Here is a 12340-nt window from a genome sequence, read left to right as displayed (position 1 = left end):
TACAACTGTTTTGCTATAGATATAGCATCAAGATTTTTCAGAGGATGCTAGCAAAATGAAATTTGAAAGGGGTTTGATTTTTTGTTTAACCAGGAATGTAATGTTTTAATGACAAAAAGGTTATGAAAGGCAAAAGTAATCTTATTTATATTTTTTATTTAAGAGGCTGTGTATTGTTTCACTTTCTATGTCCAATTGATTTGGCAATATACTTTCAAGCAGTGCCCCAAAACAACTTTGGCCTAAAAGTAGAGAAAAATCTAATTTCAAATGGTTCTATTAATTTGAAGGAAATGAAAACTTTGGAGTAAATGCTGCAAACTTGAAAAACATGTCAGTATATCCTTCTATATTTTCTATCCCCATTGTTCAAAAGCTAAAGGGAGAGTGCCTAATCAATCATCAAATCAGGAGAGGATTATTGGTAAGTTCAATTTTATCAAACTGTGTTCACAGAGGAGCAGTGTACAAATAAGACAATTTGAGTACTAGACTCTGAAGGGATGGAAGCCAAATACCTTAATTTTGACAACTTCTTGAGAATGGGGACCAGAATGGGAACCTATTTTTTTTTTCTATCATGACATATTTACATAGAAACAGAACACAGAGCCAAGCAGGCTTTGTTGAACTATTCTTTTATATGATCTGTAAAAGCTTTTTTTCGTTAAAGCTTCTGGGAAAAAAATTGAAGTAATGTATCCCTGAGGTTTTTATTCTGACCTGGTGTTTGTAGCAAGCTGTGTGCGTGTGTGTGTGTGTGTGTGTGTGTGTGTGCCATTAAAGCACTCGTACTGTTGCCACCTTCTGTCCAGACTGAAGAAAACCTTTCTAAGATGATGTGACTAAATCAATGCCTTTTTTCCTAAACACTCTGATTCTAAGTGTGTGTGACAGGATTACTAGTGGATCTAGACTGCTGTGTACTCAGCACAGCCCACACAGGGAATAAATGTTTCTTTGTCTCTACTCCCATTTCTACAGCAATCATCACTCCCTTTCTTGATTTATTTCTATAACCAGACAACAAGCTTGGATCTTCTGTATCATGATTTAACCTCAAAGTCCCTGTAACTCAGATTTTGGTATGCAAAATATAATTGGGTTAATCCCTTGCTATAAGGGATGTTATATATTGCCTTGAGGATTTTTGAATGGCATGTGGTAAGACACAACTGGTCCCTGACATAATTGTATTAGTCTAAGCAATGGGGGATGGATTAATTAGCTACATGTCTAGGAAGCGCAAAAGTCACATCCATGTTAAATATGAACATACTCAAGATGATGCTAGGGGAATGACTTCAAGGTGCAAGATTTTGTTCTTACAAACATTTATTTTCCTCCAAATTTATTGTGTTTTTCTGTAATGATGTGAAAAGTCTTCAGTTCCCTTTTCCCAAGTGTTGAGGTTCAAAAAGCCAGATCTTAACCATTGACTAATCTTCATCTCTTCATGTCTTGTATGTTGATTTTAGTTTCATGTGTAAGTATTTATATTTGTTTTCCTTGGGGATTTATACATTGATATATATATATATATATTCCTACACAGATATATACACTTTTTTTAATCCTCATCTTACCACTTGACAATACACTTTTAAATGTTTTACACAGCTGTTCCTTGGTCAAGGTCATTTGCAAGAGCAAGTCGGTTTCTGAAGAAATCTTGTTTGGTGGGTGAAGGATCCATTGAGGGATTCTCATTAGTTTTTTCCCTGTATTCTGATCCACTGGACCTAAAATCTCAGCACACAGATAAAGTACAGGTTGATTTGGTTTTAATTGTTGTCAAATATTTTATCTATCCAAATTGTTTTGCATTTGTAAAACAGTTGTCTCCTAGATTTGGAATAAATCTTACTCTCCTGAATTTTAAGACTCAGGATATGTGTTGGCTAGGATTTGCAGCGAACATAAAGATAATATCTTTCTAATGCCTCCTCAGCACAGTTGTGACAACTGTGTATGTCCGTGTAAGATACCATGTAATTACACTGTAGTAAGGGGAGAAAAGCTCAGAAAATGCACAATATCCTATTTTTGGTTCAATGAAGTAACTATACCACAAAAATACCAAAGCCCTAAAATTAAAATGGATATAACTCCACCAAGGCTATTAAGGGCCTTAGCTGAATCTAGGCATTGCATTACAAACTCTTGCTTTTGCTTGTTTTCATTTTTAAATGAAAGATTTATTGAAGCCAACCACATAAATATGCTACATTTGTTAGAATGCAGAAATCAGTACAGTAATCAGATTTAGGAGATACTATAATCTCAGCTACCGCAAAGGAAACCAAGGCCAACTCAAATCAGTCCATCTGAGTCCCCAGTCGAGGATCATTCTTCCTTTAGATCTTGGTTAAGCCAGTGGGTAATCCATTCCAGCTCTGCACCTTCTCCAGTTTGTTCATGTCAGAAGTCCCTGGAGGGAGGAGGCTTTCTGGAAATAACCTCTGGTAAGCTGGACTGGGGCCCTTTCACTAATGTAAACTCTGAGATAGGATGGGTAAAATTAGCCCTGTAGCCAAGAACCAGGATCAAAAGATTTCATGCGGGATGTATGAAAGTGATGCGAGACAAAGTTCTTTGTCCAAAGCTCCTATGCAACCACACAATTTCCCATATGCTGAGGTTGAGTCAGATATGCTTCCCTGTCCACAAAAGAATAACTGACCTCTGTACATTCACTACCCTGAAAGTTCTTTCACTGATATGTTAGTATACTACTTTTTGTTCTTTTATTAGTTAATTATGAGTCTATTATGTACTGAATTAACTAGCCAGATTCAAGCATCCTTTTACATTATTCAAGAAAAGAAATTGGATCCTCACACAGATTACAATCCTGTAGACCCGATGGCTAGACTAGGCATTTTCACTTTTTGCCCTCATATGAAGGAACACAGATGAAGTCATTAGCTGCTCACCATGCCTTTACTTTGGTAAGGAATATTTCTGTGCTGCATCCCAGTGAAGAGAGGAAAACTATTTTCTCACAACCCTAGTATATCTGGATGGGATGAAGTTCTCTTCCTCTTAGGGACCCACTAAACTCACCCTTGAAAAAGACTACCCTTGCCCCCTCTCTAACACTGAGACCTCTCAGTACTTCTGCCTACTTCCATTCAGATCACCCCTGATTGATACAATTGTGCCCCAAATGTGAGGAAGATGTATTTTGACCATTTCATTCTTTGCCTAGGTCTTCTGTTCAGGAGCCTAGGAATGCCCCCCTCCTTTATTTTTTCAGGGGCAGCAAGTAGAGAGCAGGAACTGAATTGGGCTGCAGTTTCTTCTGAATTAGTCTTGCCCATGACAGTTTCTCAACAGAAGGTCATTAATCAAAACTTAAATATCATCACCTCACATTTCCCCTCTTATCTACATCTGATCTCTCCAAAACCCAACATGTTACACTTCGATGTTCCCACATGCAACTGTTCAGTGTTTACCTGGAAATGGGAAAGCTTTGATGTCACCACCAGCCCCAAGGACCACAGAAATCTTCACCAGTTGCGTTCCCATTTCTGAAACAAATGCCAAAATCGCCCTGTCTAGTTTTTAAAGTCCACAGACTCCACTTATTTTAAAAAACTGCTCTTCTCACTTTCCCTGCCTCCAGTATCTGCATGCCCTTGCATTTCTTAGTATTAACGAACTACAAATTAACTAATGGTTAACTTGCTAATCCTTTCCAAAACTATCATTCTACTGTCAAGTTTAACTGACCTCTTCATAATGTGCAGCATGCTGTATGATCACCTGGATTCTTCCAAAGGTGTGTCTGTCTCTGAACTATTGCAAAAACACAGAAATGACTTTTGTGCTCCCACAGCTATCTTGGTTGACTTGAGTGGGCACATCTAAGCAGACTCTAAAGAGACAACCACTTGCCAGGAAAGGGTACAATGGCTGCCAGTTCATTCTAACACATGGCCATACAAGCATTTGATGGAAAGACGAAAAAAGAATAGTCTTGTTACTAACTTTCCTTACATTCAAGTAACAGAGACAAAGAGAATTACAAGTTGATTATTCAAAAAGTGTAGATTTGCTACTGGTAAACCTGGAAAGTTTGGAGTTGGGGAAGGGAGAGGGGTGGAGTCTAATACCACAGAAGCCTCTCTGAGTTAAGAAGAATTGGTCTCTGATATGGAAAACTATCCTCCTTGAAAGCTTTAGAAGACATGCAAATAGAGAGTAAGAGTATTTATTGTCAGGGGTGGTGGTGGAAGGAATCATCTGTCCTCTTAGCCAAACCAGTTAGCCCTGGTAGTCAATGTGTAAAATGTATTTGTTTTACATGCTAGGTACTATAACTTGCAGTTAAGTTACCCTTACATTGGATGGTAAGCTCCTAATGGATAGGATTTCTAGTGCTTCTTTTGTACTGGTCAGAACCTAGTACACTGCAGACCCTTAATGACTGATTTCAAATGACCTATTGAGAAATATTTATCATCAGAGTTTAAGTAATCTAAAATATTTAAATATCCCCTTCAATTTTAAAGTTATATAGAGAATTAAATAGAAGAGATCCCCACAGCAGGTAAGAATGGGGAAGGGCTTTAGATGGGCATTAGGAGGTAGAGAAGAAGGTAAGGGTAAAATGATCAGTTGATTCTTTGGTATTCCTGTTTTCTATTATAAACTTTGTTCCATGGCCATGGTTGAACAAATACAAAAACAGTTAAAGATACCAAAAGAAGAAGATTCCCTGACACTTATTTATATGAGCCCTTTAGAAGTGCTCTCCTAGTGTATAATTTAAAAAATAGATTTAGGTGACAGGTGGAGGCAGGGTGGTAATTAAGACAAAAATACTCTAAGGCATGTCACAAAATACTAGCCAGGGAATTGTTGAGAAAACAATCATTTGGATGCCAAAGTCTTTACCTTAAACTCCCTCCCTCAAATTTGAGAATTTAAAAGAAAAAGCATCATCTACATTCCCTACTCCTAAACTGCCTTACAAGATTCTTTTCCTTACTGCCACACCCTTAACTTACCCATCCAAGAATACTTGTTTACCCAAGTGCAAAATTAATATATGAAAGATGGAAGTACTATTTACCTTAGCCTTTACAATAATCTAGGCTTAGGTTCTTTACAGTTTCCATATAGAATCTTCTAAAAGGGATAGTTACCTTCCATCCCGCTCAACAGCAGGGGGAATAAGTGTCCCACCCAGCATCACCCATCCATATTAGGTCTGTTCCTAGCTTTTAGAAATTGTTACTTAAAATGTGTAAAGTCACTTAATATTTTTAAACTCTTAAGATATGTAAACCTTATTCTGATAAATTCTTGACACTGCTCATGGCTACGTAACCTGGCATCTGTCTAGGACAAATGTGCCTGAGATGGGAATAATCAAAGGGTCATTCATTCCCTCAAATATCGTGGGCATTTTTCAGGACTTTTTTTTTAAATGATGTCAGCTTGACTCCCCTTTGAATCCTGTGGGTGTGAGCATTCGGCCCTCCCAGCCTCAGAGGGAAGAGAACCCTTTCTCAGGTTTTCTGTTGCATCTGGCTCCATGCCTAGCTTCATCCCGAAGCAGCATTCTGGGTGTGTGGGGCCACCAGCCAAACAAGCCCCTATGGAACAAAAAGTGTGTCAGTGTAGACAGGAATGAGCCTCTAAAGGTTTGTAGAGGAGGAAGGCAGTGAGCCCCAAACATGACACAAGTGGCCCATTTGGACCTAACAGGTCCAGCTCTGGAGTGTTTCTAGAACCCAACATTTGCCACTGCTGCCATAAGTGTCTAAAATAGTGCATGCAAAGAAGAATGGTGTATTCTCACTTGAGGTAAAAGACCCTGGCCCTTTTGTGCTATGTTTAGGCCTCTTCCCTTTCTCTCTATAGTATCATACTGAGGTATAATAGACTTTCCATGGTCCTTGGATAAAAACACTCAGGAAAAGCTATTTAAGCTGCTTCTTTATCTCTTGTCAGGTCCCCAAGGTTTTTATTGTGGCCCTATGCCAAATCTGGCAAGCCAAAGGTAAAATAATCTCAGTGGCCTTACCTTTACTTCCACTTAGATAAAACTTTAGATTTTAGGTACAAAAGATAATGCCACTACTGTCGACAACAGTATGACTGGTGCAGAAAGGACAACAGGACTAAAGGAATCCCCTGTCCATTTAAAGAAGAATCTCAAAAAGAAGACTTAAAGAAATTAACCAGCATGAATTGGAGGAGCCACACAGTAAGTCTTCTGCATTATATCAGGAGGTTATACAAAGATAAAATATGGTCTCCCTGCATAGTGGATCTTTTTTTTCTTTTGTGCTTGTACTGGGGTTTGAACTAAAGGCCTGAGTGATATCCCTGAGCTTTTTTTTTTGCTCAAGGTTAGCACTCTACCACTTGAGCCATAACTCCACTTCCAGCTTTTTGGTGGTTAATTGGAATCTCACAGACTTTCCTGCCTGAGCTGGCTTTGAACTGTGATCCTCAGATCTCAGTCTCCTGAGTAGCTAGGATACAGATATAAGCCAATGATGCCTGGCTGCCTGGTGAATCCTTAAAATTAAAGGCCCAAGTTTACATCCATTTCTTTCTTCAGGTGATAAAAAGATATGACTACTCAGTCTGAGCAACAAAATGAACCAACAGATAAAGCAAATCTCCACATTAGAAATGACGTGAGCAGTCTCCCAGGGACATGTGAGAATCCTTTTCACAGTACTTTTCCCAGAGTTACCTAGGTTTTATTTCAAGGATCTCACGCTCATGAGATCACCAGTTCTAGTTCTAGGCAGGTGCATTCTTGGAGAGCTCATCCTCTGACTCAGTGCTGTTACGCTCTCTGGATACAGTGAAGACATACCTATGCCTTTTAGCCTCATACAACGAGCAGAACATTTTTTTACATGTCTAATAAACAGAATTTGTAAAGGAACAAGTGGCAGATGGTTTTCTAACAGCCAGTACCCAGGCATTATAAATGGAAGTAGAATACTACAGTTAAAAAAACGGTACGGTTCAAGTAGTGTCCTTAAGAGTTTGGGGTCCTTAGGATTTCAGAACCTTAATCCTCAAGTTCAAGCTGGAAAGTTCTCTGCTTCTAAGTTCTCCCATCCACCCCTGTCAACCCTAACAGAAATAGTCACTAGGCCAAGAAAGATCTAAGTCCATGAGCTCAGAGAGAGATAAACAATTCTTAATTCCCTAATCTCTGAAGAAAGCAGCTGAGGATCCAGCAACAGTCATCAATGCCCTGGATTGCACTATAAGTAGATTTGAATAGTGGTTAACTACACAATTCTAGTAATATCTAGTAACAGGCGAGGACCAACAATCAGAGACCTACTAATCTTAGTAGTATCCTCCTCATTTGAGAGGAATTAGACAAGTCACAAAAGAAAACAAAACAAAACAAAAAACCACACCACATTTTAGGACTCCTTCCTTTTCTTCTATCCAATATCATTATCTAAATCAGCCAATAATCTCTACTCTCAAGGACAAAGTGATTTTCCAGCAAGTCTCCAAAAGCAGCAGTAACTCCTTTATTTTTCCACCTACTAGAATATGAAGGCTTGGTATTTAAAACTGACTGCAAGAACTTCTACCAAGAGAAATTAATAAGCAGAGCAAGCTCCCCAAGGAAAAGGGATGTAGGCCGAAGGACAATGGCAACAGAGTCATTCAGGCAGTCAATAGCTGGACTGCTTGATCCCTCAGTGGTCAAACATTAATGCTCATTTCTCTCTTACATTTATGCTAGAGTTTGGCTCTGCCTCCCAGCACTGTAACACAGTGCTGGCCAAAACACCTGGTGGCTGATGTTTCATGCAACAACAAAGACTTAGGAAATCCACAGGAGGAAATGCCTTGGTCTTGTCACCTATGTAGGATGGACACTCTATTAATGCAATTTAAAAACAAAACAAAACAAAACTAGGGCCCAAGCCAAATCCATTCATCCAAGGAATACACTAGCAGAAGTCCCAATAAACATATATTAGCACTCAGGGTAACTAAAGGCCCATGAAGGAGTTAGTGCTGAAATGGCCTTACAAAACTTCCCACAGGTGGAGATTCCAGTAGAGCATCCCTCTCCACCCAGCTCCCTTTGGGGATCTCCTCTGCTCATGCCTCTCATGACTTTGGGAACAAGGAGGGAAGGATAAAAGATAGATGTGCCAGGGCAAAGAGCTGAGTTTGCTTCTCCTATGGGAGATTACAAGGAAAAATATCTTAATATCACCGCAGGAACTGTGGCCACTGGGTGCAGGCATTGAACTTGAAGCAGTTGTGTGAGAACCAAACTATTTGGTAATCATTACTGTTAAAACCCTCAAGACTTAGCCCAAAGGGAAACGAGTTACAATGCCGTCTTGTCTAAGGGCTACTCACTTCTTTTTAAAGAGCTTGCGGAAGGAGCTGCGAAAGCCCCCTTTCTGGTCTTGCCTGGGGTTTTGATCGCTGAAAGATGTTTGTTCACTTTCTCTTTCTTCCCTCGGACAGAATCGGGTGGTATCTTCTAAATGCATCTCCTGAAAACACAAAAAGGGGCAGTTTTTTACTCTTTTCTAAAAATGTCTAATCCTGGCTGTGGGACAGATTTTTCCTCTTTCTCTTTCTCCCTTCCTTCTTTCCTTCCTTTCCTTCTTCCCTCCTTCATTTCTGTTTTCTTTCTTTTTTGTCACTTTCCCATCCTACCCTAAGAAAATACCAGTGAACACCATATCCCAACTAAAGCAAGAAGAAATCAGCGGATGGAAAGAAATTTCGAATATGGTATTTTTTGCACATTAAAACTAACAGTCTAGCATAGAGTATAATGATAATTAAAGATAAGGAAATAGTTCAACTAACTATAAAACTACAGAAAATAAATTCTTATCTGGCATCAGCACTGCCTTGCTGGAAACCCAGTCCTAAGCCTTCATATCCTTGGCTATGTTTCTCTTTCTATATAATAAGAAACTTTGTTTACTGTAATACTAGGAATTTTGTTTGTGTTTTGGTTACACTTTGGAGGGAAACAAGTAGACCAATAGGATGTTATTACCACATTGTAATATCAGTTCCAAACTTGTATTTCTCTCTATTTTAGTCATAAAGGAAAGGAGTTTTTGAAAGGTCTGACCTGTAAATATGTCTTTAATCTATTTCTTAATTCATAATCCAGATTTTGAGTGTAAAGTGAATTAAAAAGAAGGCTGTATCTTTTTTTTTTTTTTTGTCAGTCGTGGGTCTTGACTCTGGGGCCTGGGCACTGTCCCTGAGTTCTTCAGCTCAAGGCTAATGCTCTACTACTTGAGCCACAGTGCCACTTCCAGATTCCAGGTGGTTAATTGGAGATAAGGGTCTCACAGACTTTCCTGCCCGGGTTGGCTTTGAACTTCGGTCCTCAGATCTCAGCCTCATGAGTAGCTAGGATTACAGGCATAGATCACCAAGGACTAGTAAGGCTGCATCTTTGTGAACTTACTAGTTTCCTTTAAATGTGAGATGTGCTCATAGATGTGTGTACATGCTAGATATTGATATCATGAACAAACTATTTACCTTGAGGTGATTTGAAAGCAATCTAAAATTATCTGCTTAATCCTGATTAACTTTGAGTACCAAAGAAGCCAAAGTGCAACATGCATGCGTGTACATAGACACAGACACAGAAAAAACTCATAAAATGATGGATGACTGCTTGGTGACAGAGAAGCAAAGCTTCTGAGTGGTTTGTTGGAGATAAGAGTCTCATGGAGTTTCCTGCCTGGGCTGGCTTTGAACCGTGACCCTCAGATCTCAGCTTCCTGAGTAGCTAGGATTACAGGCGTGAGCCATCAACACCCAGCTATTTTTTTATGCTAATGCCAGAGGGCTGAGCTTGCTCAGCTTACTTCCAATTGAGCATTTTGCTGTTTATTTTAATAATGGAATCTTCAGGATTTTTCTGCCTAGACCGGCTTTAAACCAAGATCCTCCAGGTCTCAGCCTCCTGAGTAGCTAGGTTTATAAGCATGAGCTACCAGCACCCAGATTTCTGGGTGCTGAGGGTCTTTTGTTATTGTTGGCTCTGTGTGTGTGTATGTGTTTTGGGCCCACTGGGGGCTTGACCTCAGGGGACTGAGTGCTGTCCCTGAGATTTTTCTCAAGGCTAGGCACTCTATCCCTTAAGCCACAGGGCCACTTTTCTAGCTTTTTCTTAATAGTTTATTATTGTAGATAAGTCTCATAGACTTTCCTGCCCGGCTGACTTGGAACTGCAATCCTAAGATCTTAGCCTCCTGAATAGCTAGGACTATAGGCGTGAGCCATCGGTACCCAGATCTTTAATAAGTTTTCAAATTTTGACAAGTCTAAGATTGATTTTGACTGATTTTTTCCAAGTATTCTGCCTAGTAGAATTTTATGAAGTCTGGAGTTGAAAAAAATCATAGCTAAAAGAAAATGCAAGAACCCTAAAGCACTTCAGCAACTTTACCTGAGCACATAACTGGGTAGCTTTGGCCCGCTGCTAGTAACAGATACAGTAGGTGACTCAGTGTGTCCATGTGGGCAGCACAGCTCTTCTCTTTGTCCCCTGGCCTATTTTCTACCTTTCTCACCTGAAATACTGTGTTGAAGGAAAAACATTCTTTGCTGATTTATTTCTAGAAATTACTTTTCATGCTCCATTCCCTCATTCCTTCCCCTCAGTAACTCCTTAAAGTAACTTTTAAAGTATAAGTCTGATATTCGGTATATCTAGGCCTTCTCTGACCACCACCCCAAGAGATTTTATTTAGTGCTAGTAGTGGTGCTTGAACTCAGGGCCTCACTTTCTCACGGCTTTTTCATTCAAGACTGGTACTCTACCACTAGAGCTACACCTGCACTTCTAGCTTTTTGCTGGTTAATTGGAGAGAAGAGTCTCATGGACTTTTTGACCAGGATGGTTTCAAACTGCAATCTTCCCATCTCAGTCTTTTAAGTGTAGGGTAGTATGAGCCACTGCAGCTGGCTGGCCAAGAGGTTTTAGATACTCCTTCAATGGGCTCCCACAGTTATTTACAATTCCATGTTGTCTATTTCTAAATCTTCAGCAATCAGCACAGAGCCTGATACAAGGTGGGCAGTGCTTGCTAGAAAAATTAATGAAGGGAGTTAGTGATCTGTTCCCATTCACTTCATCATGAGTGGAACAGAAGGGTGGTGGCAAAAATTAAGAACTACTTTGTGTGTGTGTGTTGGGATGGGGTATTGTCCTGGACTTGAACTGGGATTCTCAAATCTCAGCCTCCTAAGTAGCTAGCCATGAGCCACTGGCACCTGGTGAGAGCTACTTTGTAAAATTTTCTCTGCATCAGAAATTGCCTTTCTTTTCAATTTATGTTAGAACCTAAATATTTACTCAGGGAACTATTGTCCCTTTCACTACACAATCTGGGATACATAATTTTGGGGCATTCTAAATGTCCCAAAGCTTGCAGAAAGCAAGATACATTAAAGCTAAAGATGTTTTTCAGAACCAATGTAGTTACCAGAGCTTGAACTCAAGTCTTCAAGCCTACTCAGCTTTTCCCACTCATCTGAGGTCCTACTATTTAAGCCAGCTTCTAGCAAGTGGAAATGTATTTGCTCTGCAGCAAACTTGGCAGCCTACATGGGGACTGGGTGACTTGCCTTGCCCCTAGCTACCAACAAGGACAGTGGGCGGAAGGTGACACACAGCGGTCGACATTTTTTTTTCACATTTAAACAAGGAGGTGCACCTTGCACAAAGCGGGGGGGGGGGAGGGGGGAATAGGTTAAGCCTCGCATTCGCCATGTGGGCGCTTTGGGAAGGTACAACGCTGAGACACCACCAGCTCATACGGGAAGAGACCACCCCTAATGTGTGTGTGTGTGTGTGTGTGCGCGTGCGCGCGCGCGCCCCTAACATGTGTGTGTGTGTGCGCGCGCGCCCCTAACACGTGTGTGTGTGTGTGTGTGTGCGTGCGTGCGCGCGCGCGCGCGTGCGCGTTGGGCCTAACCAGAGTCGAGGCCTTCTCTGCTCTCTCTGCCCACGTGTGATGTGCCCTGCTCTATGTCCTGCTACCTGCCCCTGGCACTGGCAGGCCATCGAGGCACGAGCCGTGGGGGGACTTCCGGCTCCACCACGGCTCGCCCCCACCCCCCCCGCACCCCCCCTGGCCTCGGCCGCTCCCTCGGTGCTGAGAGACCCTCGGGCTGCCCTGAGATCTAGGCCCGGGGCCGTCGGCGCTGTGGGCTTCGTGTCGGTCGGTTTTACTTTACCCTCCTTACTTCCAAATAGGTCTGTTTTTCGCTTTGGGACCGCTGTTGGGGGAAGAAGGTCCGCGGCGCGCCGCGGGCGGAGGCGGCGGCGGCG

General features: G+C 41.1%; 1 protein-coding gene across 1 annotated transcript in view; it reads right to left on the bottom strand.

Annotated features, from left to right (window-relative positions):
- Window positions 1-1349: 1349 nt before the first annotated feature.
- Window positions 1350-12340, bottom strand: part of Arhgef33 (Rho guanine nucleotide exchange factor (GEF) 33) — a 51105-nt gene continuing 40114 nt past the window's right edge. The window contains exons 13-15 of the mRNA XM_013017897.1: window positions 12256-12340; window positions 8380-8519; window positions 1350-1742 (exon numbers count right to left, since the gene is read on the bottom strand). Coding sequence (XP_012873351.1) covers window positions 1613-1742; window positions 8380-8519; window positions 12256-12340 — 355 coding nt within the window. The 3' untranslated portion in view covers window positions 1350-1612. The remainder of the gene's footprint in view (window positions 1743-8379; window positions 8520-12255) is intronic.

This window comes from Dipodomys ordii, unplaced genomic scaffold (genome assembly GCF_000151885.1).
Source record: "Dipodomys ordii isolate 6190 unplaced genomic scaffold, Dord_2.0 Scaffold37, whole genome shotgun sequence".
Taxonomy (NCBI): Eukaryota; Metazoa; Chordata; class Mammalia; order Rodentia; family Heteromyidae; genus Dipodomys; species Dipodomys ordii.
This window is presented reverse-complemented; position numbering and strand designations above follow the sequence as displayed.